The sequence below is a fragment of the Lutzomyia longipalpis genome, chromosome 1 (assembly GCF_024334085.1).
Source record: "Lutzomyia longipalpis isolate SR_M1_2022 chromosome 1, ASM2433408v1".
Taxonomy (NCBI): domain Eukaryota; kingdom Metazoa; phylum Arthropoda; class Insecta; order Diptera; family Psychodidae; genus Lutzomyia; species Lutzomyia longipalpis.
This window is the reverse complement of record NC_074707.1, coordinates 26,387,230-26,415,179: the sequence shown is the minus strand read 5'-3', so window position 1 is coordinate 26,415,179 and position 27,950 is coordinate 26,387,230. Positions and strand designations below refer to the sequence as shown.

The window sequence follows — 27,950 nt, the reverse complement described above, 5'->3', positions numbered from 1 at the left end:
AATCATTTTTGTATAGAAAAATTGTGTCGTTTTTATAATGAATGGAGTGCAAGTGTGAATGTGATTGAATGAATTAAAAGGATGTTATATGTTAGTAGTGATTCGGCAGTCCATATAAGCTTAATAGCTTAAGACCTGGTTAAAAATGAGGGGTGATGGTAAGGAGGGGGGGGGGTTACAAAAAAAACCTGAAGGGTCAAGCGACGAATTTTATTCAATTTAATATTGTGGTAGGCCGATGTGTTATTTAGTTTGAGAAGTTGGGAATTTATTCAATTTGCTGACACCAGATTGGGGGCGTTGGGGGCTCATGTTAACTATTGTATGTAAATGCATAAAAAAGAAGAGAAATAAAAAAAATCAGAAAAAGATTTTTTTCTTAAAAATTTGAAAATTTTATGAAGACTGTTCTAACGGTTTTTGTCTAACCAAAAATTCAAATATTCAATTCGCCTAAATTAGTCGAAATGAGACAAATAAGGCGTATAGCGGCGAACCAGCTAACAGAGTGCTGTGGCGAAAGTGAAGTGTGAAGTGACGCGTTTGTAAAATATTTTGTGCTTTATATATAACACGAGATTATTAAAATTGTCTGAAAAACACTTGGCAATACAATGTGAGTGTTTACAATGCATTATACGTTTATAAAAGTTCATGAAACTCCATGATTAGCCACCCAAAGTCCCCCATTCAGTGTTGGTGAAATGGCCATTTTAGGAATGAAAAATGACAGCAATGTTTTGTAAACACAAATTCCCTAATTTAACAACAAAAAATACATGCCTAGCACTTTAAAGCATTCATAAAAACACAAAAGCATCCCACTGGGCAAGGAAAATAAAATCGAGTGAAAAACCATAATATGAAGAGGCGCCAATAGGAGATTTATTTACACACAGAAAAATTTTTCGCATTTTGTGAATGCGAGTGAAATGGTTCGCAGTTTCAATCTGCGAGCCTCAGGTAGACTCGCACATTACTATTACGAGTCTATGGTAGATAGTTTCTTTCTCACTAACATTTGACAGGTTTTTTTTGACAAGCTCCTTGTTTATTTTCAATTTGGCCGTTACCGCAATGCCTCATCTAAAGAACACTGACACGATTTTCTAGAGACGTGGTATATGAGATATTCAGTCCAGAAAACGTTTTTACACGTTTTTTTTCTGGTTTTCCTGCAACAAAAAAGCATTTTCATCATACACGTATGATTTTGGGTCATTTTATAAAAGACGAGGTAAATTGTCGCTTCGCTCCAATTTACCTCGCCCCGCTTCGCGGGGATTTGTTGCGCTTCGCGCAAATTTTAGAGGAAAATAAATTGTGATGGTTTAATTGAGGCCACTTATAAATCCCGTAGAAAAATTTCGGAAAGAGAAGAAATCAATTTCATACAACACATTAGGCGCCAAATTCAAAAATTCGCAAAAACTTCATGAAATCTCTATGGGGGCTACCTGAAGGGGGGCTTTGGGGGGAAAATGAATACGGCCATCTGAAACCGCCTGTTATAAGGAGCCTCTGTACCAAATTTCATCGCGATCGGTCAAACGGTGTGGATTTGTATAGAAAAGTCGGAACGACGATTACCAACAAACAGGCCTTTCTTTATTATATAGATGTTACACCATTGAAAGATTAACTTCTGCAAAAAGATTTCGTGACGACATGTCATAGGATAATCCATACCTTTTTCTCTTTTCGTCATTGAATAAATTCTTAATATATCCAATCATTTACAAAATTTTGCAAATATTTTTTTTATAATTACAAAAAAAAACCAAAAATTATTTATAGAAAATTAAATAAGGCTGTTTTACGAAATCTTATGTCGCAAAGTGCTACTTTAAAATAACACGAGCTACTTTAGAAAGGATTTTCAGTCGGGATTTCGCCCTCAAATTCTTTTGACCGCCATCTTGCATACCAAACTATTATTGATTTTTTTTAAATTCATATCCTTGATTCTACAAAATAGGGCTTTATAACGTTTCATAAGATCTATATTTTCCTATATTAAAACAAATAAATTAATAATTAAAATAAAAAAAATAATATTCGCGTGAAATACAAGTTTATGGTTATGGGAAATGTGAGAAACATCATCCAAAAAGCGTGGTTGTAAAATAAAATATTTATTTTACATTACATTTGTTGGAAAAAAGTTCGGATAAAATGGCGGCCATTTTTGAATTGCTTAAAAATTTTTATCTAAAATTGATCAACGTAACCATATTATGTAATATACTTTCATATTTTACCATTAAGCTTATAATAAGCTTTAATATTTATGATCGGACATTTCGGTTTAGGATTGTTCGTCCGATTGACTTAAATTTTATTTTATAAAGTTAAATTAATGTCTTATGAAACATTATCAAGTTAAATTAGTTTTTGACGATATTTTTTAAATATCCTTTCTAAAGTAGTTCAAGTTATCTTAAAGTAACCCTGCGACGTAAGATTTTGTAACACAGCCTTATTTAAGGGTCTATTAATTAACTTTTGTTTTTTTTTTTTAATTATAAAAAATAATTCAAACTTTGAAAGTCATTATGAAATTATTTAATGACGAAAAAAGAAAAAGTATGGATTATCCTACGACATATCGTCATGAAATTCTGTTGCAGAAATTATTTTTTCTATGGTTGTGACATCCTTTAAAAAATATGCGAAAATTTATGTTTTCGAGAAGAAATTTTATTTTTGTGGACCTTTACATGAGATCAGATAATGATTTTTGGTGTTTTAATAGTTTTTCCAGATGAAAAATTAACAAAATAAAAATCATGTGTAAAATTGGTAATTCCGCCCAATTTCCGCGCGGCGCTAGTGTTTGTGAAAGAAACCTTTTAAATGTTTTTTCTGCTATAACATTTGCTTTCTTCTCGTCAATTTTATCAATTAATATTGTATTTTTATTTATCTATTTTGGGCAAATAATGCTATTTATGGAAGAAATATTGCTTTTAAATTGGTGTAAGTGATTGAGCAAATCAGTATTTATAGAATTCAATGTTCAATTTCGGTCCAATAAATGTGAAAATTTTCGAGAAATAGTGCGAATGAGTGCGAGTGAAATATTCGTATTTTGTCTATGCGAGTGGCCCACTCGCAAAAATTGACGATTTGACTGCCACTTTTTGTCATTTTTTTTCTGTGTGTAGTATTTGACAGCACACTTAGCACCTGCCGTCGCGCTTGACCCCAAAAACTAAGCAATGTCCAATTGGCGGAATTTTCTTGCCTTTTTTTTTATAATGTTCAGTAAGAATGATAAAAAATGAAACTGAATGGTCTTCTTAAATAAATTAAATAAAGAGTTTTCGTTGTTTAGTCCCTTTAAAAAGTTTAAATTGGAAATCAGGGTGTTCCCGGAAGTGAATCTATAAATTATCCGGTTATTTGACGCACTCTATAATATATTGGCTCCCTTTTACAGAGTTTGGAACATGAATCCTTTACTAATTATGTCAGTACATCCACAAATGCAACTAACAGTGATTGTTTGAAGAACTAATCACTGATTTACACGGAAATCGGGAAGGTGGACAATGCCCCAGATTCCGGGAACACACCACTTACCACCTACCCTGCCGGAGAGTCACGACATGCGGACAAGGTCGTGGAGCTACCTACAACAATTACACGGAGATCCTACCAGTCTCCCCAGCACTGGTAAGCACTTCATCAACCGAATTAGTTAATAGTTATAGCAATAGCATTTTAGCTGTGTTTCTTTCAGACACAGCTTTTGTGTACCGAGCAAAATCGAAAGTCGTCAGATCGGGCTCAAACTTGGTATGAGCACGAATTAGGGTCCCCACATTCCAAAAAACGTATGCTCCAAAAAAAAATTTTTCCGGCCGGCCGTCCGTCCGTAGTATAACCCTAAATTGCAAGAGAACGGTAATAGATAGAGACATGCGGTAAACGGCAAAGTTTAAATATCGACTGGAAGACATCCGATTATGATGTCAAATTTTACCCCCCACCCCCCCGTCCGCCATTTTGGATAACCTCAAAATTTTGTTTTCGCTATATCTCAGCCCCTGTAATAGCTAAAAATCTGAAATTTTTATATGTTGTAGGGGCCATCAAGACCTTTCCAACGATACCTCATTTTCGAAAATCGGTCAAGCCGTTTAGTCAATATGGCCGCCACAATTTTTCATCGAAAATCGACCATAACTCGAAAACGGCTTGACCGATTTCGATCAAACCGGGCTCAAATTAAAGATCTCAACAAACCCTACAACTCTCTAGAACATCGAAAGTTTCAAAAGTGACCGCTAGGGGGCCAAAAATCAAAAACAAAATTTTCGATGAGTTTTCGATGAATATCTCGAAAACACCATTATCGATTTGCTTCATTTTTTGATATGTTATAGCTGACTATATTATCTAGCTCCATGCCAAAAATGAAGAAAATCTATGTCGCCGTTCTCGAGATATAGCCTTCCAAAGTTAGCATATCATATCTCGGGTTCTACAAGTCCGATCTTGATCAACTCAAGCGCAAATGAAAGGTTTCGTGAAACCTTACAAATGTGTAGAACATTGCAACTTCGAGAAATGACCGCGAGAGGCTCTAAAATCAAAAACAAAGTTTTCGAAAATTTCGAACTCGAATATTTCGAAAATTCCATTATCGATTTACTTCATATTTTAATATGTTATAGTTGAGGTAAAGACCTTTCCAACGATAGCTCAAACTTGAAAATCTATGGAGCCGTTCCCGAGTTATGGCGTTTCAAAGATTTCTTAGGGTATGACTTTTCAACTTTTCCCGACTTTGCGCGTATTTAAATTAATTTGCGTTCTAGTTTGCTCTCACAAAATTGGTACACTGAAAGAAACACAGCTCCCGTAAGCTTGGTCAGCTTACCCGTACATTTATTCTTATATTCAACCCTTAATAACACCTTAATGAAAATTGTTAATGATGTTGTACTATCACGACTATCACTAATTAAAGCGTGATTTGTATATTTTAATGTTTATTATGATCCCGAAATCTGAATAATCTATCTAATATAAAACAATACTAGTCAACCTGAGCCCCAATCAAGTGTGAGCAAACACCATTTTAAGTTATAAAACGGGGCGTATATTAGTAGGGGGGATGAATTATACGGTACCTTGAAAAACTTTTGAAATAAGAAAATCCTGCAGGTGGAAAATGGGAAAAACTCAATTTTTCTGTGGGGGCGCTATGTTTGGGGGAGGGGTCGGAATCCCATTTAGCGCTTGCAACTCGTATTGATCCCCTCTACCCCCATACTAAATTTCATCAAGATCGGCCCAGCCGTTTCGAAAGCGTTCATGTGCCACAGACAGACACACAAAAAAAACAGACTTTTCAGCTTAAAATATTAAGATTATTAGTATGAAACAAAAAACTTCATTAAGTATATATAAATAGTATTACTGTCAGGGCCGATTTTATTGTTTGGTATGGAGGTAGAGGGAATACGAGTTGAAAGCGCTATATATGGTTCCACCTCCACCCCCCTTTATAGCGCCCCAACAAAAAAAGATTTTTCCTATATTCTTACCTGTTGAAGAGTCATATAACGGTTTATTTTATTTAAGAATTTATTGTAGGTACTCTATTATTTATCCCCCCCTCCCACAAATATGCGCTCCCCTAAATGTAATTTACTCACAAGTGATTGGGGGCTCGGGTTGACTAGTCTCATATATAATAAAAAAAATATATTCAAGTTATTGCGGATAAAAACTATGTAGGAAGAAATCGTGAAGAAAGGATACACTTCAGATCGGAATGATCTACATATATAATAAATAAAAGTCAGTTTGTTGGTAATCGTCAGTCGTGTTCGGATATACAAACCTACACCGTTTATCCGGTCGCGTTAAAATTTGGTACAGAGGCTTCTTATATCAGGCGATTTTAGATGGTCGTTTGCCCCCCAAGTCCCCCATTCAGGTAGCCCCCACATAAATTTTATGCATTTTTTAGCTGTGATTCTTTCGAAGTATAGCACAGCTTCTATGTACCACCTAAAATGCAATGTTGTCCGATCGGGCTCAAACTTGGTATGAGTTTGAATTTGGTGCCCGAAATGTGGCATGAAATTGATTTCTTTTCTTTGCAATTTTTTTTTTGGGATTGATAAGTAGCTACAATATACCCAAAAATCTTCTTTAGAACCTCCTGAGAAATACCTTTTTTTCCACCCTTCCACTCAATTTAAAAAGTCTGTAGACAAAGAGGACCAGTAGATTGCACTCAATAAAAAAAAAACACCTAATTTTTATATTAAATCTGTTTCAACACAATATTTTTCTCTCTCTAAAATTTGCGCGAAACGCTGTAAATCCTTGTGAAGCGGAGCGAGGTAAACTAGAAAGAAGCGGCACCCCAAACTTATAGTTCATAACTTAAAATTTCACAATACAATGAAAAATATATGTATCTCCCTGCCTTTAAATGTGTTGTGGATTCCCATTTAAAGTCAGTTTACGGTCTTAAACAAACTATACTTTTTAATAGGATTTTCTGGGTTTAAATGTACGGGATTAAAAAACAAGACATATATTCATAATCATATCCGCCAACATTATTTACTTTTGGACTCTATATACCTACTAATCAAAAAATAGCTCATAAAGGTTACTCTATGTATAATCATTTTTTTCCGTACAGTGGATGTGAATGCTCTAAAGTCCGGCCCGTCTGATAATATAACCAGCAAGAACATGGACACAAGCAGCTCGTCTTCAGAGTCCGATGGCTCGAGTAGCAGTAGTGACAGTGAATCTAGTACAACGTCTGAGCACCATAAACGTCGAAAATCCCCCGTACAGACGCCTCAATTCAGCGTGACGAGGTAACAAAAAAAATTATTTCTGAAGTTTTCAAATTTTATAATCAATAAATCTTTTTTCCTCAATAGCTCTGACAAGAGTGGTCTAAAAATGAAAATAGCAGCCATACCGCGAGGTGAAACTGCCAATCCAAAGTTGTGTAACAACAATTCATCTCCGCTCCTGAAAGCGAATGATAAGAAGGCAAAGACTACGAAGACTCCTGAAGCTTCAACCTCTAAGAAAAGCACGACGGAAGCATCCAGCACCAGTTCATGCTGCTCAGCATGCGATGACAGTGAAAGTGATTCAAGCTCCGATGAAAATACAAATATTAATCAACAGAAAATATTGAAGAAACAGAAAAAAATCAGGAGAAAGAAGGTAAGTTGATGTAATTTTACTGCATTTTACTAAATCCCAGTCTACAGCAGCAAGTCTGTCCATTTAACTATAGTAAATGAACTTCTCCGAAACAGATGGGCTAATCGGGATGAAATTCAGTTTAGAATTAGAGGGGGTCATTTTAAATTCCAGTAAGATCTTCCAATCGCTTTCGTTTAAAAAATTCCCCAAACAATTGTTTTTCACACTACATGTCAAAATACAATACAACATGGTTGAGTTACTCTACCTTTCATTACATATTCTTCTACCTAAAATAAAATAAAATAAATGAAATAATAATTTTTTATTCCTAATCTATATAAGGATATTAATTTCTTTTATAAAAAAAATGCGCACCTAAATTACATCTAAATAATAATTAAGTAGTTAGCTGTTAACTAAGGTTACCTATCTCGTTTAAAGATAAGATTTTTCAGTTACGTTTGCTGATTTAAACAACAAATTATTATTCTGGTGCTAAGTCGTCAAAATGAAAAATGAAATTCGCTACGAAATTTGCTTTGATTCTCAAATTAAAGAAATGCTTTTGACTTCCGTAAATTCTTCTGCAAAGATAATTCCTTTGAAACCTTTTATACTTTATACCATGCCATGGATAATATAAAAAGAAAAGTTTCATTTTGTCCAGTTTTTATTCAAATGTGTTTTATATACATATGTATATCTATATAATAAAGAAATGTCTGTTTGTTGGTAATCTTCCGTCGTGTTCGGCTATACAAATCTACGCCGTTTGACCGATCGCGATGAAATTTGGTACAGAGGCTCCTTATAACAGGCGGTTTGGAGTGGCCGTATCCATTTTCCCCCCAAAGCCCCCCTTCAGGTAGCCCCCATAGAAAAGTCATGCATTTTTTGCGAATTTTTGAATTTAGCGCCGGGAATGTTGTATGAAAATGATTTCTTCTCTTTGCAAATTTCAAAGTGGCCCTAATCTTCTTATAAACCATCACATTTTTTGTCTCTAAATTTTGCGCGAAGCGCAACAAATCCCTGCGAAGCGGGGCGAGGTAAATTGGAGCGAAGCGACAATTTACCTCGTAATTATAATAATTCAAGAAAATTAAAAGAAATAAAAGTATATTTATACTGTATCTTACTAGATACTGTTGTATCTTATCCTAATTCAAAAAAGCATAAGAGCAATATGAAAAAAAAATTGTTTAATACGTTTAAATCCTTACCTTTTCTTTTAATATTTAAAATGTCACCTGTGTCTCGCATAATAATAATTATTCATTTTTTTGTGGGATTTTTGGAGATGTAACCAATTACTATGGCTTTCAAAGACCTGTCATAATCCTTAAATGTTGGTGATAGTAGTTGTCTTTGCATTGTCATTCCAAAATTGTGTTTGATACTAATTAATTAATTAATATATTTCCCTATGTTTGAATTTACTTTCTTTTACCCTAAGACTATCAGTGTTTTTTTTAATACATATATCATTCCGTAAATGGTCTTAGATAGTTTTTTTTGTACAAAAGTTACTTGGGTAAGATATGTATGTATATATATGTATGTGTACGTGGTTAATTAGATGAAATGAGAGAATATAATGTATTGTATATGTACATATATGAAATGCATGGGTTACATGATAAGAATAAAAAGCAAAAAGTCAAGTGTATGAAGATTAATTTATATAGGGGAGAGCGGGGTTAAAAAAGTCACTTAAGGGTTTAGAAAAAGCTCAAAATATCATATTTCCCAAACAGATAAAGTGAAATGCATAGCTCATTTATTTAGGAAATTTACTGCCCTATAACTCTTTCTCAGATCATTTTGTTCTATCTAGCTAGGAAATATGATATTTTAGGCTTTTTCTAAACCCTTAAGTGACTTTATTAGCCCCGCCCTCCCCTATATAAAAAAAGTTTCTTAGGTTAATAAAAGAGGATTATGGGTGATACAGATAGAGTGAACTTATTAATCCCAAACACTTCTTACATAGAAAAGAAGTCAATTTCACGTCGTTGAGGGTGGTTAGAAATAACATGGTATCAAAATTTAATACGTTAAGCGAAAAGGTAAACACAAATAACGAATGTTTTCAGTAGTTTATGTGACCAAAACTTAGGTATAATAATAATCAAACAAAATATCTAATTATTATCATAATTAATTAAAAAGTGCCACTGTAAAAACAAAACAAACATAATCTTCTCCAAATAGCCCCTTAAGATACAATTTTTTGCAATTTTACAATACATGTAATTCCCATTACTGATGAGAGACTGTTATTTTGTATTACTAAAAAAAAATTGGTTGTAATTGTCCACTCGATAAGAATTCAACTTTAGCACCACTCTATAGAAAAGTCTTTCATGGTTTGGAAACATGTGAAAAGCAAATCAGTTGGCAAATGAGAGATTGAGATTAGTTTTCTTGTATTCAGTCGTTTCTTTTGTTAAGAACATAAATTTTGTGTTTGTCTGACACTTTCTATTGTTTGCTATATGGAGGATTAATTATGAAAAGAAAGATGTGTCAAGTTCTTGAAAAGAAAAGATGTCCTTAAGAAAATTAATTCAAATAGAAATATCTGCGACAGGAGAAAGAATTTAAATGAAATTGGATTTATAGGATAAGCTACGCAGTAGGAAAAGCTCCACTCTACACACCCCACACATCTTTTAAAAAGCATTTCAATTTTTTTTTGACACAGTGTTTGTGTGCATCTGAACGTTGAAAAACGTATTGTATTTAAGAAATTTTACTATATCTGTAGTAAAGATAGTAAATGGTAATACTGAGTCTGCCCTCACTGGAGTAGAGAATCATTATAGTGATTTTCTTTTTTTCTCTTTTTTTTACTACTATAAAAAGTTTGTCTGTCTGTGGCACATGAACTCCTCCGAAACGGCTAGGCCAATCTTAATAAAATTCGATATGGGCATAGAGGGTTCAATACGAATTGCAAGCGCTATGTGGGATTCCATCCCCACCCACCTTCATACCGCCACCACAAAAAATTATTTATCCCCAATTTCTACTTGCTGAAAAATCGTGGTAGGTATTGATTATTCACCCTCCCCCCATTAATATACGCATCCCTACCATCCCTACTATAGATTTAAATGAAATTTACTCACATGTGATTTGGGGCTCGGGTTGACTAGTTATTATCTAATTTAAACTACTCACTGATAAATAAATAATAAAAGATAAACAATTTTTAAATTTATTTTAAAACATATTCAGTCTAGAATTTTTACATACACAAAGATTCCTAAAAAATAAAATGTTTCCAAAATCTTTCAGAAATAACTGAGATGGTATAAAGCTGTTGTAATTGCGTAAGTCTGGCGTAAAAATTATAAATCAAAAAGAGAAAAAATTCCTATCCGATGAGCACTCATAGATACAAAGCTTTTACTTCACGAAAAATTTTCCGGTTGCATGATTTTAACAAAAATGTGTCAGGATTTAAAAAATCAATCTCAACATCGTTTAAGATTTCCTATAGGTACAAAGCAATTCTCGAAATTTTAGAAGCTTTGTATACATTTTATTATCCCTATTTTACTCTCATACAAATAACCTGATGCTAAAGAATTTGGCATCCGAATAATGCTGCATAAAGATAGGAAGAATTTCTGTCAGGTGGAATGGGTAGAATTGGAATCGAATAAGAGGTAAAATATTTTAGTATTACGTTACAATGAAATGGATTTTATTAAATGAAAAAAAAGGATGTCATTTGAACTTAAGATGAATTCAATTAAAAAAATATAATCATAAAAGTTTTCATTGACTGAATTCATTTTTTTAATTGAGATTAAACTGATGTATGTACGTAATGTATGTACATTTAAAACACATCTTAAAAATGTACGGGTAAGCTGACCAAGCTTACGAGAGCTGTGTTTCTTTCAGTGTACCAATTTTGTGAAAGCAAACTAGAACGCGAATTTGTTTAAATACATGAAAGTCGGGAAAAGTTGAAAAGTCATCCCCCAAGAAATCTTTAAAACGCCATATCTCGAGAACGGCTCCATAGATTTTCGAGTTTGAGCTATCGTTGAAAAGGTCTTAACCTCAACTATAATATATTAAAATATGAAGTAAATCGATAATGGCATTTTCGAAATATTCGAGTTCGAAATTTTCGAAAATTTTGATTTTGACTTTAGCGCCTCTCGCGGTCATTTCTCGAACTTGCAATGTTCTAGACATTTGTAGGGCTTCACGAAACCTTTCATTTGCAATTGAGTTGATCAAAATCGGACTTGTAGAACCCGAGATATGACATGCCAACTTTGGAAGGCTATATCTCGAGAACGGAGACATAGATTTTCTTCATTTTTGGCATGGAACTAGATAACATGGTCAGCTATAACATATCAAAAAATGAAGCAAATCGATAATGGCGTTTTCGAGATATTAATCAAAAACTCATCGAAAATTTTGTTTTTGATTTTTGGCCCCCTAGCGGTCACTTTTGAAACTTCGGATGTTCTAGAGAGTTGTAGGGCTTGTTGAGAGCTTTCATATGAGCCTGGGTTGATCAAAATCGGTTAAGCCGTTTTCGAGTTATGGTCGATTCTAGCTAGGAAATATGATATTTTAAGCTTTTTCCAAACCCTTAAGTGACTTTATTAGCCCCGCCCTCCCCTACAGAGTTTCCTGATATCATGGTGTTTTAGATGGCCATATCCCCGACCCGAACTCCCTTCACGTAGACCCAATAATACTTTCATGCATTTTTGGCGAAATTTTGATTTTTGTGCTGTAAATTTTGTGTGAAATTAATTTCTCTTTGGATTGTTTGAGATTGATGAGTGTCCTTTTAAGAAAAATACATAATTTTTACCAAAATTTTAAGTATTCTTTCGATATCATATCTTTTTTTTAATGAATCTTAATATATAAAGCTGAAAAGTTTGTCTGTCTGTTTGTGGCACATGAACTCCTCCGAAACGGCTGGGCCGATCTGGATGCAATTTGGTATACGGGTAGAGGGGGTCAATATGAGTTGCAAGCGCTATATGGGATTCCGCCCCAACCCCCATTTATAGCGCCCCACATAAAAATTGATTTTTTCCCATTTTCTACCTGCTGAAGGCTCAGATAACGATATTTTTTTTATTTTAAAAATTTTTTCGAGGTACCGTATTATTCATCCCCCTACTAATATACGCCCCCCTTTTATAGCTTAAAATGAAGTTTGTCCACACGTGATTGGGGGCTCGGGTTGACTAGTTTCTTTATATTAGTTGGTGTTACACTTCGTGGCCAACACCAAGAATCGTCGGAAAAACTGACTACCTCAGATCGGGCTCAAACTTGGTATGAGCACGTTTTAGACATCCCACATTACGAAAATGGTGGTGGAAAATTTTTGTTCCGACCGGCCCGCCGGCCTGCCGACCGGTGCAATATATTTTGCTTTATAACTCAAGAACGGTAGGAGATAGGAACTTCGGGTTTGAAGTTTTCTATAGAAATGTGAGTGTAAAATTTCATTTTTTCACATATACGAAATCCAAGATGGCCGCCATTCGCCATTTTGAAATACCGTCAACCACTTCCCTTATAGCTAGAGGTCTGAAATTTTAGTATATTTTAGAGCTCAGTGAGACGTTTTCATCGATAATTCATACTTAAAAATCGGTCAAGCGGTTTATCAAATATGGCGGTCTAAAGCAAAGTGTTTTTTCGATATAACTCGAGAACGGCTTGACTGATCTTGACCATCTTGGTATCAAATGAAAGGTTTCAGGAAGCCCTACTACTGTCTATAACACTTCAAGTTCCAAAAATGGCCGCAAGAGGCGTTAAAATAGAAAACAAAAATTGCCTAACTTTAAGGGAAAATATCTCCAAATCCCCATTAGGAAAATCTTTTAAATTTTGATTTATTGTAGCCTGACTTAATATCTTTCACCATACCAAAAATGAAGAAAATCTATGTCGCCGTTTAGAAGATATAGCCATTTGAAAAATTCTTGAATTTTAAAAGTTCTAAGAGTCATATCTCCTGAACTACTTGACCGATTTTGTTCAACTTAGTATCAAATTATAGGTTTTGCGATTCTCTACAACTATTAGAACTATTCCTTCAGGATAAAAAAATCGAAAAACAGTTTTGGTGAAACAAAAATCCGCCATTTTGTGTTCTAGAGGTGACGTTGAAAATCATTGTGATATATGTCAAATTATACCTTTTTAAAGACCAGAGATATGAACATATTTATCCATCAAGTTACTGAATTTTACAAAAAAAAATCAATTTTGCCTACTAATACTGCTCACAAATCGTATTACAACACATAAACAAACTTCTACACGTTGCGGGACACCAACTCTTATAACTGAATTTAGCTACACAATCCATGAAATTTTACACGTAATAAAATCGCTACCCCTTTGGTGAATGTGAAATAAAATACTAGGTATAAGATATCTAATACATAAAGGGGAAGCATCAAACAGAGTTGTTGAAACATCAAATCGTTTAATTGAGATTGGCGAAGTTTAGGGAAGATACATAGAGGGTGTTCAGTTGAAGTAGAAAAATGCCACCACATAGAGGAAAAGACGGAGGAAAAGTAAATCCACCGAAAGTAAACTTATCACATAGAGTAGGTATAGTATAGAGTATATTTATTCACCTTATTCCTCATACATACATAAATTTACAAAATATTTCAATTTTTTACAAACAGAATGTAGAAGGAACTCGGGATCAAAGTGGCAGAGCTAAAAGCTGTGTCGCCACCTCGGAGCCTAGTTGATTACCCAACCCGTAATTTAAATTCAAATTCATACAAATTCACTTGACTTTTTATCAAATTTAAACTAAAGTAATCTCTCAAAGATCCATTATGACAATTATTCATTTTACCTAGTAGGTATATATTATATTTAATTGATAAATCGTGTATTTTTTGTTTTTTATTATTTTTATATCAATGATGTTGAGTTTTTTAAAATCCCCTTTGTGGTTTGAATTAAAAAATACGCTAATTGAGAAAAAAAAACTTTGATTTTTTGGTAAAGTAAAAAAACTTCACTGAATATTCTTAAGCCACTTAATCAAGTATTGTCAAACCAAAATAACTACATTGAAATACTTTAGGTAATATTCTTTTTAACAAAAAAAAACTAACAACTAATAGAACTTTGTTTATTAACTAGAATTTTATTTATCAGAAGATGCTGACAGACTTAAAATAAAATAAAAATACCTACGATAAAGAAATACAAGGATTTAAAAAAAAAGCTTACAAGCAAAAAGTGTTATGATAAAAAACTATACAAATGATAATCAAAAACATAAATGATCAAAATAGTGCATGGTAAATGAAATGCAACACAATAATTATATCTATAGATTAGTGATTAGTCATTAGGACGATGTCAATGCTGAAATGAGAGCAAAAGACGATATGGAAACACTAAATCAATCAAATAAAATGCCACCAACAACATATGGTATAAATATCAATTTATCAAGTTCAAATCAAATTCATCCATTTAGAAGTTTCATCAGGTTTATTTAGGTATACCATCAATTGTATTGTAAGGTAAAAAAAAACAGAATATAAATAAATCAATTGTTACCAAGAAGTTCCATTCAGGCCTCAGAATGTTATTATTGATGTTCTTTTTTTTAAGTAGGAATTATTGGGTAATCATTTATCGGGACATGGGCAACCTAAGAACATTATAACAAATAGAATTTAACGAGGTAAATTGTCGCTTCGCTCCAATTTACCTCACCCCGCTTCACAGGGATTTGTTACGCTTCGCGCAAATTTTAGAGAGAGAAAAAATGTGATGGTTTATAATCAGATTAGAGAAGAAATCATTTTCATACAACATTTCAGGCGCCAAATTCAAAAATTCGCATAAAGTGCATGACTTTATAGGGGCTACCTGAAGGGAGGCTTTGGGGGGAAAATGAATACGGCCATCTGAAACCGCCTGTTATAAGGGGGCTCTGTACCAAATTTCATCGCGATTGGACAAACGGTGTGGATTTGTATAGAAAAGAAGGAACGACGATTACCAACAAACAGGCCTTTCTTTATTATATAGGTTTTTTTTATTATATAGATTAAATTGTAGGATGGATAAACTATTAATATTTTTTAACCCAAGTTTTCTCCAATTTACTTTGCCCCGCTTCGCGCAATTTTCAGAGAGACATAACAATGTGATGGAACAAAGATATATTAAAAGACTAGTCAACCCGAGCTCCCAATCACGTGTGAGCAAACTACATTTTAAGCTATAAAAGGGGGGCGTATATTAGTAAGAGGGATGAATAATACGTAACCCCGAAAAATTTTTTAAATAAAATAATCCCGTTACCTGACCCTTCAGCAGGTAGAAAATGGGAAAAATCAATTTTTCAGTGGGAGCGCTATAAATGGGGGAGGGGGCGGAATCCCATATAGCGCTTGCAACTCGTATTGACACCCTCTACCCCCATACCAAATTTCATCAAAATCGGCCCAGCCGTTTAGGAGGAGTTCATGTGCCACAAACAGACAGACAAACTTTTCAGCTTTATATATTAAGATTCATTAAAAAAAAGATATGATATCGAAAGAATACTTAAAATTTTGGTAAAAATTATGTATTTTTCTTAAAAGGACACTCATCAATCTCAAACAATCCAAAGAGAAATTAATTTCACACAAAATTTACAGCACAAAAATCAAAATTTCGCCAAAAATGCATGAAAGTATTATTGGGTCTACGTGAAGGGAGTTCGGGTCGGGGATATGGCCATCTAAAACACCATGATATCAGGAAACTCTGTAGGGGAGGGCGGGGCTAATAAAGTCACTTAAGGGTTTGGAAAAAGCTTAAAATATCATATTTCCTAGCTAGATAGAACAAAATGATCTGAGAAAGAGTTGTAGGACAGTAAATTTCCTAAAGAATTGAGCTATGCATTTCACTTTATCTGTTTGGGAAATATGATATTTTGAGCTTTTTCTAAACCCTTAAGTGACTTTTTTAACCCCGCTCTCCCCTACCAAATTTCACAGCTATCGGATGAGAGGTATAGAAAAAAAGAATGATGATTACCAATGTTTGCTTAAACCTTAAAAGAAGATAAGAAAAATATTTGTGTAAAAGAAAAAAATTGTTTGCATACTTTTTTTTTAGTTTTACCATTGCTAAATCATTCTCATACATAATTTGAGAATTAATAGCAAAAAAAGAAAATATATACATATATTGGATATCACTGTTTACTTGCAAATGTACAAAGTTTTATTGTATAATTTTTGTATATGAACATTACGTAGGTACAACTATTGTCAATTTGAGTTTGGGCGTAGTAGGTTTTTTACAAAAATTTTAATCAGAAATGAATACAAAAGAGATATGTATTATACTTAAATGTTTAAGCTGTTTAATATTCTCTGTGATATATTTTAATTTACTCATCATCATTTCAGAATTTTACTTATATCACTCTGTATATGGTATGAAATTTGTTCAGATAGACTAGCTAATTTAGACATATTAGAAATCCCTTAAGGGGAGAAATCATTGAAAATTAATTTGTGCAGTCATCGTGATAAATTCCCAGAGAGATGTTTATAGATTATTTACACCATACATTAGAGATCTGAGGCACTCACATCGTTTTTTTTAACTAAATTATCCACATTTTTTTTATGTTACAATATTAATCAACGGGAAATACCACATAATACACAAAATGTTATGAGAAACGAATTTACTTTGTTTTATACAAAATGTAGCTTTATTTGATTTATAACCCCAATCGACCCTATATTTTAATTAACTTTATAATATTGCAAAAAAGTTCTCTTTCAACCCCTTTGTATAACTACATGTACAGTACATTATAGAAAAACATTAATTAGAATTTCGTCAGAAAGACCCAAAAGCCCTATTTCTTTCTCCATGAGCTGTTTTCTATACTATTTTCGGATGTAACCATAATATCAAAGAGCTTCAAACCACAATTATTGGCAAAGAAAATCAATTTCCAATAATTCCTTTAATCTCTAAATTAAAAATGAAAGCGATGTTCTTTTAGAGGGGTTTCAAAAATGTTCTTCACTTATGAGGAATTTAAAAAAAAATGATTAAGGTAAGTAAAGGAAGTTGTGGCTAAAAAAAAGTAGGTACTTATTTCAATATATTGTCAGCAATTCAAATCAAATCCCTAACTTACTTAGCAAATTAGTAAGTTTCATGTGATAGGGGAACGTGGCCCAATTCGGACCCCCTAAATTCTGTTTCAGAAGGATTGGAAAAAGTCCTATAAAAAGGAATTAAATCTTCCCAAGTGTGGTACCATTGGAAAGGTTATTTAATAGGCTAACTTTGTTCCATAGATGCAAACATTCTAACTCTTACCTGTTCTGAGAAATAATGTAATTAAGAAAAGTTGCTAAAATTGCACTTTTTCACCACGGTGTTCTAATTGCGACCCCCCGAGTGTTCCAATTGCGACCCCCTGTTTTTGCCGTAATTTGTGGGTTTTTCACTAGTAGATCACTTTTATCACTACTATAAATAGGAAAAACACCATGAATTACCCGGAAAAGCCGGAAAATCAAGAATTTATTTTCATTTTTCCCCACATTTGTTTTGACATTTCGCCCTTGAGGTGACTACACACACTTTCACACACACTGACAATTGCGCACTCACTGACGTAATTCCCAGATAATCCACGAAAATTCTTCTGAGGAATGCGTAAATTACACTAACTGCACTCCCCTTTGGCTGTAGGAACATTTTCACTGCGAAAAAACTTTCAAGAAACGTGAAAAAATATTGATTTTCCCGAAATCAAAACACAGCGCGGTCTGTGTGAGAGAGACACTTCCACACCACTACACGCATGCGCGACTGCTTTACCGTGGTGAGTGGTGGAAATAGACGGTCCGAATTGAAACATTTTGGGGGTCGCAATTAGACCATTCTGCATGTATTACATTTATACTTAATTACTTAAAATACCTAAAATCTTTCAAGAAATTGTAAATCAAGTAATAAACTAGACCCTCTAAGCTACAGAAACGCGGCATAATATGAGACATAATAGTGGGAAAAAAACTCATATCAACTTCGTTTCTAAAATCAGAAAATGTCGGCCAAGTGCTGAAAATTAATTTTGATTTTTTATTAATCCTGTTGTGTACCAAATTAATTTATTTTAGGCGCTAACATTACCTTACTATAATATCTTCATAATGTAGTGAAACTAATTTTATAATATTTCGTCATTTACGAGAAAAAGGGGCGGTCGCAATTGGGCGGCGGTCCGAATTGGGCCACGTTCCCCTACGCATTATTTACGAAAATGAAGATTACTTTAACTTCTATCTATGTACATACATATGTATAATAAAGAACGAGTGTCTTGGTATAATCGTCCTTTCTGTCCATCTAGGTATTCTTTCGATATTATTTTCGTAGGTTAGTAACATAAAATAGGTTAGGTACCTACCTACTGTAAATAATTATGTTGTGGCGCTTTCCAAACTTGTATTGCACCAACACCCCTCTACCACCACACCATACCGAATTTCATCACGATGGACCCAATCGTTTGAGAGGAATTCATTTGTCAGAGATAAATATCGAAACAGACTTCCTTTTACATTACTTATATAATTAAGAAGAATATAACATCTTTCATGTTAGCCAGATTTAAATAACAATTACTTTAAACCTATTTTTTTTAGACTAGTCGAAGCGCATCTACGAGCAGTGGTGAACGAAGCGATTCGAGTGATTCAGAATCAAGCGATGGAGTTCTGCAAGAAATTAATCCAGAAGATTTGGCAGCCATTCTACCTAATGAAAATTTCAATGAATTTGAGACAGAAGCCTGTATCCCAATGCCCACAACTGCCACTTCTGCCAATTCATCCTCAAATACATCGAGATTTGTACAACAAACAAATGCAACAAATGTACCATCACTCACTGATCCGGGAGTCGATGGCTCATCCAGTGATATGGAATTGCCGGCAATTGTAAATGCTGCTATTGAGCGAGTTGAAAATTGTTCGGACAGTGAGGTTGGTGGAAAACTTATTGCACCTCCAATGCAGTACAACTCACCACTACTTCTTGACTTTATGGTGAAAACTCAGATGTTGGGAAAGACAGCTACCTCCTTAGTGGAGAACCATTCTGTGAGGAATGATGGAAAACTTGTACAGAGTGTAAATGTTGGTAAGGAAAATGGTAATGTGAGGGAAATTGAAACTCATATATTGACAGCATCGTCTTCAGATGCAAAGGATCAAATAAAAGATTGTCAAGAGGAAAGTAAAGACAATGTTCCTGTAGTAGAACTGAAACGGAAGCGTGGAAGACCAAAAAAGAATCCGACAGTTGAAAAACACGCAACAGCTTCCAAAGGCACCACTACAACGAGTGGATCTCCAGATTCTGGGATACTTTCAATCACCCAAAGTCCCAGCCACTCTCCTCGAACTGAGGCTAAAAGGGCTGCTGGCTCGCGAAATGTGGCTAGTGGGAGTGTGAAGAAAGTTGAAGCAGCTTCTGTACCTGGTCCCACGCGGAAAACGCCAATCCCTACGTCTCCTACTAAAATTAACATTGCCAGCCTCGAAAAGAGCATCTACGCTACAGAAAGAGTACTATATCCTCCGCGTGGTAGGCGTCGTGGTCCCGGGCGCCCACCAACAAAATCAAAAGAAGTCAAAAAAGAGGAGACCATCGATCCTGCGTGGCGAAAAATTGATATTAATAAAAAGTTTAGAAGGCCGAGTGTGAGTGGATACAAAAGTGACGGAGGTACGGTGTGTAGTAAGATCTTGGCGTCACAAAGTGGATACACGAGTGATTATGGAATAGTACGGAAGAGCCGTATGTCCGGATATCGAAGTGATTTTAGTACAAAAAGCAAAAAAAGTGGGTACAGAAGTGATTACAGTGTGAAGGCAAAAAGCTGTGGCTATCGTAGTGACTGCAGCATTAGGCACAGAAAGAAGGTGAGACGAAAACGACGTACAAAGACACACAGCAACAAATCAGCTGTTACGGAACAAGATATTCTACAGCTGGCTGGACTCAGCCTTGGTCAATCCAGTGAAGAAAATAGTCTTGAAGCCAATACACCTGCATCGAAAACCAGTGAAAAACTATTTTCATCCTTTAATGCAGTTTTTGGATCAGACAAGAAACTCACATTTGGCAGCATAGAATTACCGTCACAAGCTAGAAAATCACTCCAAAAGGTGGGGCAAGGTCATTCCCTCTTCACGCGTGCGAGTAACTCGTTGTCTTTTAAGGATGCCACCAGTAGCAAGAGCCTTCCAGGAAATGCCAAGAAACTCACAGATTTTATAGGTAAAATCAAATCCATGTCAACTTTCGGATCCGTATCGGTGGGAAAGCCCAAAGGAGTTGCCAAGAGGTTAGACGACGGTGTTTGCTCATTTGGAAGCTTTCTTCAACAGCCTGGACAAAAAATTAAGGAGAACAATGCACTAAAAACTCCATCCAAAGCCGCTGCCATCCGGTCTAGAAGATCTTCAGCTGTAAGTCGTTGTAGCAGCCGATCAACTATGTCACGGCATTACCTAAAACGACGTCGTAGGAAGAGGCTGCAATCACGGAATGATAGTGTAGTTAGTCGTGTAACTGATTCAAAGTTTCTGCAAGAACTAGATCAACTGATAGCATCATTTGGAGTGACTTTTCATATTAGTGTAGAGAGAAATATGACGAAGGAGTCAGTACCTAAGTCAACAACAAAACGCGCTACTAAGAAACGAAAAGTGACAGAAACTGCTGATTCACCATCAACTAGTTCTGGCAAGAGGCGCAATAAGAAAGCGCAATCCTCTCAAAGTCCCGATGAACATAAACTACCATTAAAGAAGCGCCACTACTTGCTAACACCAGGAGAGCGGAGTGAGAGTAAATTGATGCCAGACGAAGCCAGGAATAGTGAGTAGATTAAAAACAAATTTCTACTAACTTACGCATTTTTTAATATAGGTAGGGGAGACCGGGGTTAAAAGAGTCACTCAAGGGTTTAGAAAAAGCTCAAAATATCATATTTCCCAAATAGATAAAACGAAATGTATAGCTCATTTTTTTAGGAAATTTACTGCCCTACAACTCTTTCTCAGATCATTTTGTTCTATCTAGCTAGGAAATATGATATATTAGGCTTTTTCCAAACCCTTAAGTGACTTTATTAGCCCCGGTCTCCCCTACAATAATCAATAATTATAGAGAGGTTTTTTACTTGACTGAGAATTTCAAAAATTCCCAAATTCTCAGTCTAATTCACACGTCGGCTTACCAAAATACCAAAATATTTTTTACTTGAGCTCGAAGATTTTCTTTGAACACCCACATCTTTTGAAGAATCGTCTTAGGATCTCAATGATTCTCTAGTGGAATCTGACGGAATTTTATGTATTTGTTGGTGTAGGATAAATCCTTCCGATTGCGTCGGCCAAGGGACGGTATCCTTTCAATTTACCCCTAAAATTGAAAGGATGCGTTTGGGTTGACCTACCGTCCCTTGGCTGGCGCAATCGGAAGGATTTATACTTCACTAACAAAAAGATCTCAATGATTACATATTTGCTATATGTAATCATAGTTTCAAATAAGTTAAAGATATAATTTAAAAAAAAATAGAAGTGACTCTTTAATTTTCATATTACACAACTAAAAGAAAAGGAAAGTCAAATGATGATGTGTACTGTACAATACAGGTATTGAATATATTTAGTAGGCATTAAAATTTAATAGTATAGGTATATATTATTGAAGTATTCATTCTCTAATTTGAAAATTTTTTCCACAATGTGATTTATGTATCTTACTTTGGTATAGGTGATTCTGGGAAGACACAACCGAGAGCAGTGACGCCAAAGAAAAGGCATCTCATTGAAAAACAGGACGCACAACTACTCACCACTGATAATTTATCGTCTGCCATTAAATCCAGCAACTCCCCAATTACCATTGACATAAAAACCACAGATTCAAATGAGATGAGTATTTTAGAGTCTGGAACAAATTTACGCAGTCGGCGTTCAGATATTGTAACACGAAAGAAAAATCGCTTGGAAAATCTCGTGTCAAAAATGCAAGCTTCCCCATCAGGAGAGAGTTCAAGTAGCAAAGGGCGCACATCGGTTATCAGCAAAATGTCGACTGCTGCCCCACCACCTGGTGTCTTTGAACCATCAATTGATTTAGAGCTACAGATTCCAGTATCTACCATTGTTATTCCAAGTCTTGTGACTAAAACGGAAGCTCTAGACTCCCCAAGAATGTCTGAATCCATTGGTACAGTGGACACGAATGAGAGTGGCCAACGACGAGGAGAAAAAGTAGTGGAGGCGCTGTTGAGCAAAACTGCGGGGCAATTATCCAAGCGGAAACGTAGGAAAGCTATAAATCGAACTGGATTTCCTAGTGTAAAGAAAAGGAAAAAAATTGTGCGGGACGCAGCATCAAAGTTATCTTGGATTGGTGGTACAAAAGAACCTCAGAGGTCTGTTAAAGTACAACCACTCACAGTTGAAAATGTTAAGAAGATTACAGAAAATTGTGATCGAGTACCGAAAGTCGGAGAAACAGCAGATACATTTGTGGAGAGAAACAGTCGCCCTAGGCTCTCTGTAGTGAGCTTAGAAAGACTCCAAGGAAAAATTCCTGAAGAATATTCTCCCACGTGCATGGTAATCAATCCTTGTGGCTTAGATCGTAGAGTACGGAAAAGTTTAGCAAATGTGGAAGTTGTCGAAGGAAAGCGTCAGCTAAGAGTAAGGAATCGTGATGAGAGTAGTGTAAAGAAAAGAGATCGGGATAGTTCTCAAGACAGTGGAAGCGTTACAACTATAGCTAAAAAGCTTAAGGAAGAGGAAACAGCAAAAGGACGTGATCAATCGTCAGACAATGAACCTCTGATAAACCTCGTCAAGTCTAATGAACGGAAAAGAACACGAAAGAAAGCAATCAATGCTCTCATCGATAATCTTACCCCAAATGAGATTCTCCCAGAATCAGCAAAAAGAACGCGACTTCAAAGTGAAATTGAAAAGAAAAACAAACTAGAGGCAGAAATGCAGCCTGTGGTAAAATTAGAATCAATGGAAAATACTGCTGGAATTATTTTATCTAGAAGAACCACATCGAGATCATCTTCAACAATTTTACTTTCATCTACAAATCTTGAACGTTCACCACGTCCAAAGTCGAGAATGGAAGTAAGGATGAGTCCTTTAGTAATTTCTGCAGAATCTCCCAAAGATTTTACCTCAAGGAGCACATCAAATGAAACTGCTAGAGAAAGTCCTAAAATTTCTAAAGATGTAACAATGAAAACACTGCAAAAGATTTCCTTGGAAAGGAATCAAGATGTGCGAAAAGAACTTTCCAAAGAAGCTTCTAAATATTGTGCAAAAGATGCATCCAAAACTGTCAAGGAGATTTCTAAAATTGTTGATAAAGATGCCCCAGTAGTAGCAACAAAAGAGAATTTTAAAGAAACTCAAAAAGAAGCCTTCAAAGTTGCTTCAAATGAACCTTCTAAGGTGGTATCAAAACAAATTTCAAAAGAAATGCCAAAAATATCCGCAAATGAAACTATTAAAATTATTCAGAAAGAAATTCCAAAATTGCCTTTAAAAGATCCTGCAAAATTAACTTCTAATGAACTACCACCAGATGATTCAAAGACAATTGAGAGAACGCTTAGGTATAAAAGAGCAAATTCAATCGCAGCACCCCCAATGGAAGGTAATATTATGAAAATTCAGTCAAAAGAGAAATCCAAGGCGACAAACAAGGAAAAAAATAAAAATCCTATAAAAACTCGAACTTTAAGAGGAAAAAGTTTAGAAAAGAAAAACCCTGATCTTGATGAAATGAGTCTTGCAAAACGACAGCAAGCATTTAAAGACCATGTTAACGCTTCTACAGCTAATACGCAAAAGAAATCAGAAAAAAATAAACCACAAACAGTTCAGAAAGTCCAAGAAGTATTTCCTAAAAATTCTAATGTCGCAGTAAATGCAGATATTTTAGAAACAAAAGGAAAAGTTGAAGTGAAAACTCTTAAAAGTCTATCACCACAGCTTCTAGAAGAATTGGAACAGGAACCATTGCCAATTAGCGAAGGTCCATCATACATTCCGACAAGAGATGAATCACCTGGAAGTGTTGCGAGTGAGAAGAGTGCGAAAAAGCCATCGAAATGGAAGAAGAAATATCTCACTGCTGGTTTACTGTCCGATACTTTCAAAGAGGATGAAGGAAAAAAGCTTAGCCGATCAGAAGACTATATGCCGCCTATCTCACTCCTACCGCCACCACCTTACTGTGAACGTTTCCTTCGCAAAACACAGCGAGATTTTCTTTTGCCTTATGATCTTTGGTGGGCAAATGAGAATGAAAAGCTCCCGGGAAGAAATAGCGTACCAAGTTGGAACTACAAAAAGATCCGTACAAATGTATATATCGATGTGCGTGCAAATCCTCGTACAGATCAACCATCTTGCAGCTGCAGGCCTGATTCTGGATGTGGTGATGACTGCCTCAATCGTGTAGTGTACACAGAATGTAGCATAGAGACGTGTCCATGTGGAGATAAGTGCCAGAACACAAAGATTCAGAGGCACGAGTATGCACCGGGTATTGAAAGATATATGACAGCCAATAAGGGATGGGGTGTTCGAACGAGACTCCCCATTAAGAAAGGCAACTTTATTTTGGAGTACGTTGGCGAAGTGGTCACAGAGAGAGAATTCAAGGATCGCATGGCGACACTATATGTACGTGACACCCATCACTACTGTCTTCATCTCGATGGAGGCCTTGTAATTGATGGACATCGAATGGGAAGTGATGGACGATTCGTGAACCACTCTTGCGCCCCAAATTGTGAAATGCAAAAATGGAGTGTCAATGGACTACCCCGAATGGTTCTTTTTGCAGCACGAGATATCAAATCCGGCGAAGAATTAACCTACGACTATAACTTTGCTCTGTTCAATCCTGCAGAAGGGCAGCCATGCCTATGTGAGTCCCCGATATGTCGTGGTGTAATTGGCGGAAAGTCACAGAGAGTCAAACCGGTTGTAGTAGAGCAATCACACACCAAGTCCAGTAGCAGCGATGATAGTGCATCTCGGGGACGTTCCCGGAAGAGAACAGCGAAGAAAAATCAATTCCATAATACGGGAAAAGATCGATCAGGTACACCACTATTCCAGGTACCGTCAAACAAAGAGCAGATCATCATCAGAGAGAGTCACTGTTTCCTTATGCGAAATCTTGGAAAGGTGTGCCTTATTGTTTTCTGTTTACATGTTGTAAATATTGCTTATTAAATCTTTTATTTTTTTTAGATTCGTCGCATGAAAGAGCGTTTGACGCAGCAACCACAAACCTCAGTGCCATCACCCGTTACACTTTTGACAAGGATCACAGAGCTCCGTGCGCCACGAAATATTCGTACACGCGGTCTAACTGTGGGGGATCATGATCCGAAAATTGATAAAATGGCCAAAATGGCAGCAATTTTTAAAGATCTCTGTCGCGAGATTTGCTGCTTCAAGGGGTCCGGACCACATTGTGCCATCAATAAGTTATGTTTACCGGCAAAAAAGAAAATTCCGCAGTACTATGAAGTAATTACAAAGCCCATTGATATGGCACAGATTGAAGCGAATGTTGAGAAAGGTGTATACACAAATCCCGCAGCTTTCGATGAAGATGTACAGAGACTATTCAATAATGCCATGACGTTCTATGCGTTAGAATCAGATGAGGTAAAAGCAGCCAAATCCCTTATGACACTCTTCACGAATAAGAAACAGTTGGTGTACGAGCAACTTCTAGAGATAGTTGATGACAAAGATTCCCTGAAAGGATACCAACGGTCCAAAGTGAATGAGTTAGTCCTCAAGGCAGAGCCCAATGAGGATGTAATTCAATGCATCTGCGGTCTCTTTAAGGATGAGGGACTCATGATTCAGTGCTCAGACTGTCAAGTATGGCAACATACGGAATGTACAAAGGCAGACACGGAGGCTGAGAGCTATCGTTGTGAGAAGTGTGATCCGAGACCTGTGAATCTTGAAATTCCTCTAGATGAATTTACAGATGAAGGCTACAGGTACTACCTCTCTCTTCTGCGCGGTGATTTGCATATACGACAGAGTGATACGGTTTATGTGCTGCGAGACATTCCAATATCACCAGATCCAAAAAATCCTAGCCAACCACAACAAAAGCACACATACGAGACGATTGGGGAGATTGATTATACAGAGTGTGACATTTTCCGTGTCGAGAGATTGTGGAAGGATAATAATGGAAAACGTTTTGTATTTGGGCATCACTACTTGCGCCCTCATGAGACATATCATGAGCCAACGAGAAAGTTCTATCCCAATGAAGTTGTTCGTGTGCCTCTGTATGAAGTTGTACCGATTGAATTGATAATGGGTAGATGTTGGGTTCTCGATCCGGTAACATACTGCAAAGGACGTCCCGTAGACAGTGATGAGAATCACATATACATTTGCGAACTCAGGGTGGATAAGGGGGCACGCTTATTTGCAAAAGTGTCCAAACAGGCTTATCCTACATGCACCAAGAGCTATGCTTTTCGTAAATTTGGACAAAAAATGAAAATCTCGCGTACATACGCTGTAAGTTGTCAAAAAAAGAAGAAATATTACTTTGGACTTTGGTTCTTTTTCTTTAAACATTACCATTATTTTTCAGCCACACGATATAGGTCCAACGCCACTTAAACCCAAGAAGCGTAAGGAAGAAGCATCAATTGTTTCGAGAAAAAATTCCACATCAATCATCCAACTGATGCCGCCTCCAGCAAAAGTAAGAAATTTAATTCAAAGCCATTTTTATACAATATTTATTTTGATTCCCTTTTTTTAGACATTGAACGAAAAGAGAAATCGGTTAGAGGATACTCTGACGCGTCTCATGAATCGCCTGAAAAGTACGAAGCCAGAAAGTTTACCAGCTATGGACTTATCGTATTTACTAACTGGAAGAGGCGCCCGACAACGTCGGGCCAATGCCACAAGTGTGCCTGTTTAATAATCATTTTAGGAAATAATCAAACTCTATCTATATATAAAAGTTAATAGCCTAACTACAAACATATTGTGAACTAAAAAAAAAAAGAAACAGCATTTTGAATTAAACAGAATCTGGGAATTTTTTGTTGAATGCTCAATATAGGCCGACAAATTATTAGGTACATGAGATACATAATGTAGCGATAAAATTCTTGCATAAATGCTCTCTCTATTATATCTCTCGGTAAAACGCTTAATATTTTCAATTGCATTATTTTTCTTTGTAAAACGATAAAATTAATTTTAGAACTAGTAGTAAAAAAAATGGTTCCGAAGTACCTAAAAATAAATCGAATATTGAAAAGATTTGCAAAAAAAAAAGAAAAATGTTATATTACAGCAGTTATAATTTTGGTCAATTGGAGGTGAGATTGGAAGATTTGTTTGTTTATTTTTTAAGTGGATTAAGCATATCATGATATGCAAAATTGGATTTATTATTTATAATTATTATAAATACCTAAGATTAAACAATATTTAGTCATAAAAAAAACTTTTTAATAATTGTGGAATTAATAAAATTTTAAGTTTCCGCGGATTCTTTAGTTTCATTATTACTCCACTTGGCGGCGTTGCTTG

General features: G+C 35.4%; 2 protein-coding genes across 3 annotated transcripts in view; one reads left to right on the top strand and one right to left on the bottom strand.

The window, feature by feature from the left end:
• Positions 1-27,950, bottom strand: part of LOC129797536 (REST corepressor) — a 303,631-nt gene that overhangs the window by 132,747 nt on the left and 142,934 nt on the right. The gene's annotated exons all lie outside the window — the stretch shown is intronic.
• On the top strand, positions 484-27,909 carry LOC129797421 (histone-lysine N-methyltransferase ash1). Of its 2 annotated transcripts, none has more exons than XM_055839955.1 (9): positions 484-616; positions 3,443-3,678; positions 6,674-6,857; positions 6,924-7,218; positions 18,939-21,180; positions 22,084-25,541; positions 25,608-26,915; positions 26,992-27,105; positions 27,166-27,909. In XM_055839955.1, exons 2-9 carry the CDS (start codon positions 3,555-3,557, stop codon positions 27,328-27,330), a joined length of 7,890 nt encoding a protein of 2,629 aa, XP_055695930.1. In that variant the 5' UTR covers positions 484-616; positions 3,443-3,554; the 3' UTR covers positions 27,331-27,909. The 2 variants fall into 2 exon arrangements, with proteins under 2 accessions (XP_055695930.1, XP_055695932.1); XM_055839957.1 differs by having other exon boundaries at positions 491-616; positions 3,502-3,678.

Excerpts from the sequence above, each read along its gene's own strand:
- LOC129797421 (XM_055839955.1), top strand. The coding sequence starts at position 3,555 with ATGCCCCAGATTCCGGGAACACACCACTTACCACCTACCCTGCCGGAG. Across the intron at positions 3,679-6,673 it reads TACCAGTCTCCCCAGCACTG|TGGATGTGAATGCTCTAAAG; the intron begins GTAAGCACTTCA and ends TTTTCCGTACAG. Across the intron at positions 21,181-22,083 it reads GCCAGACGAAGCCAGGAATA|GTGATTCTGGGAAGACACAA; the intron begins GTGAGTAGATTA and ends ACTTTGGTATAG.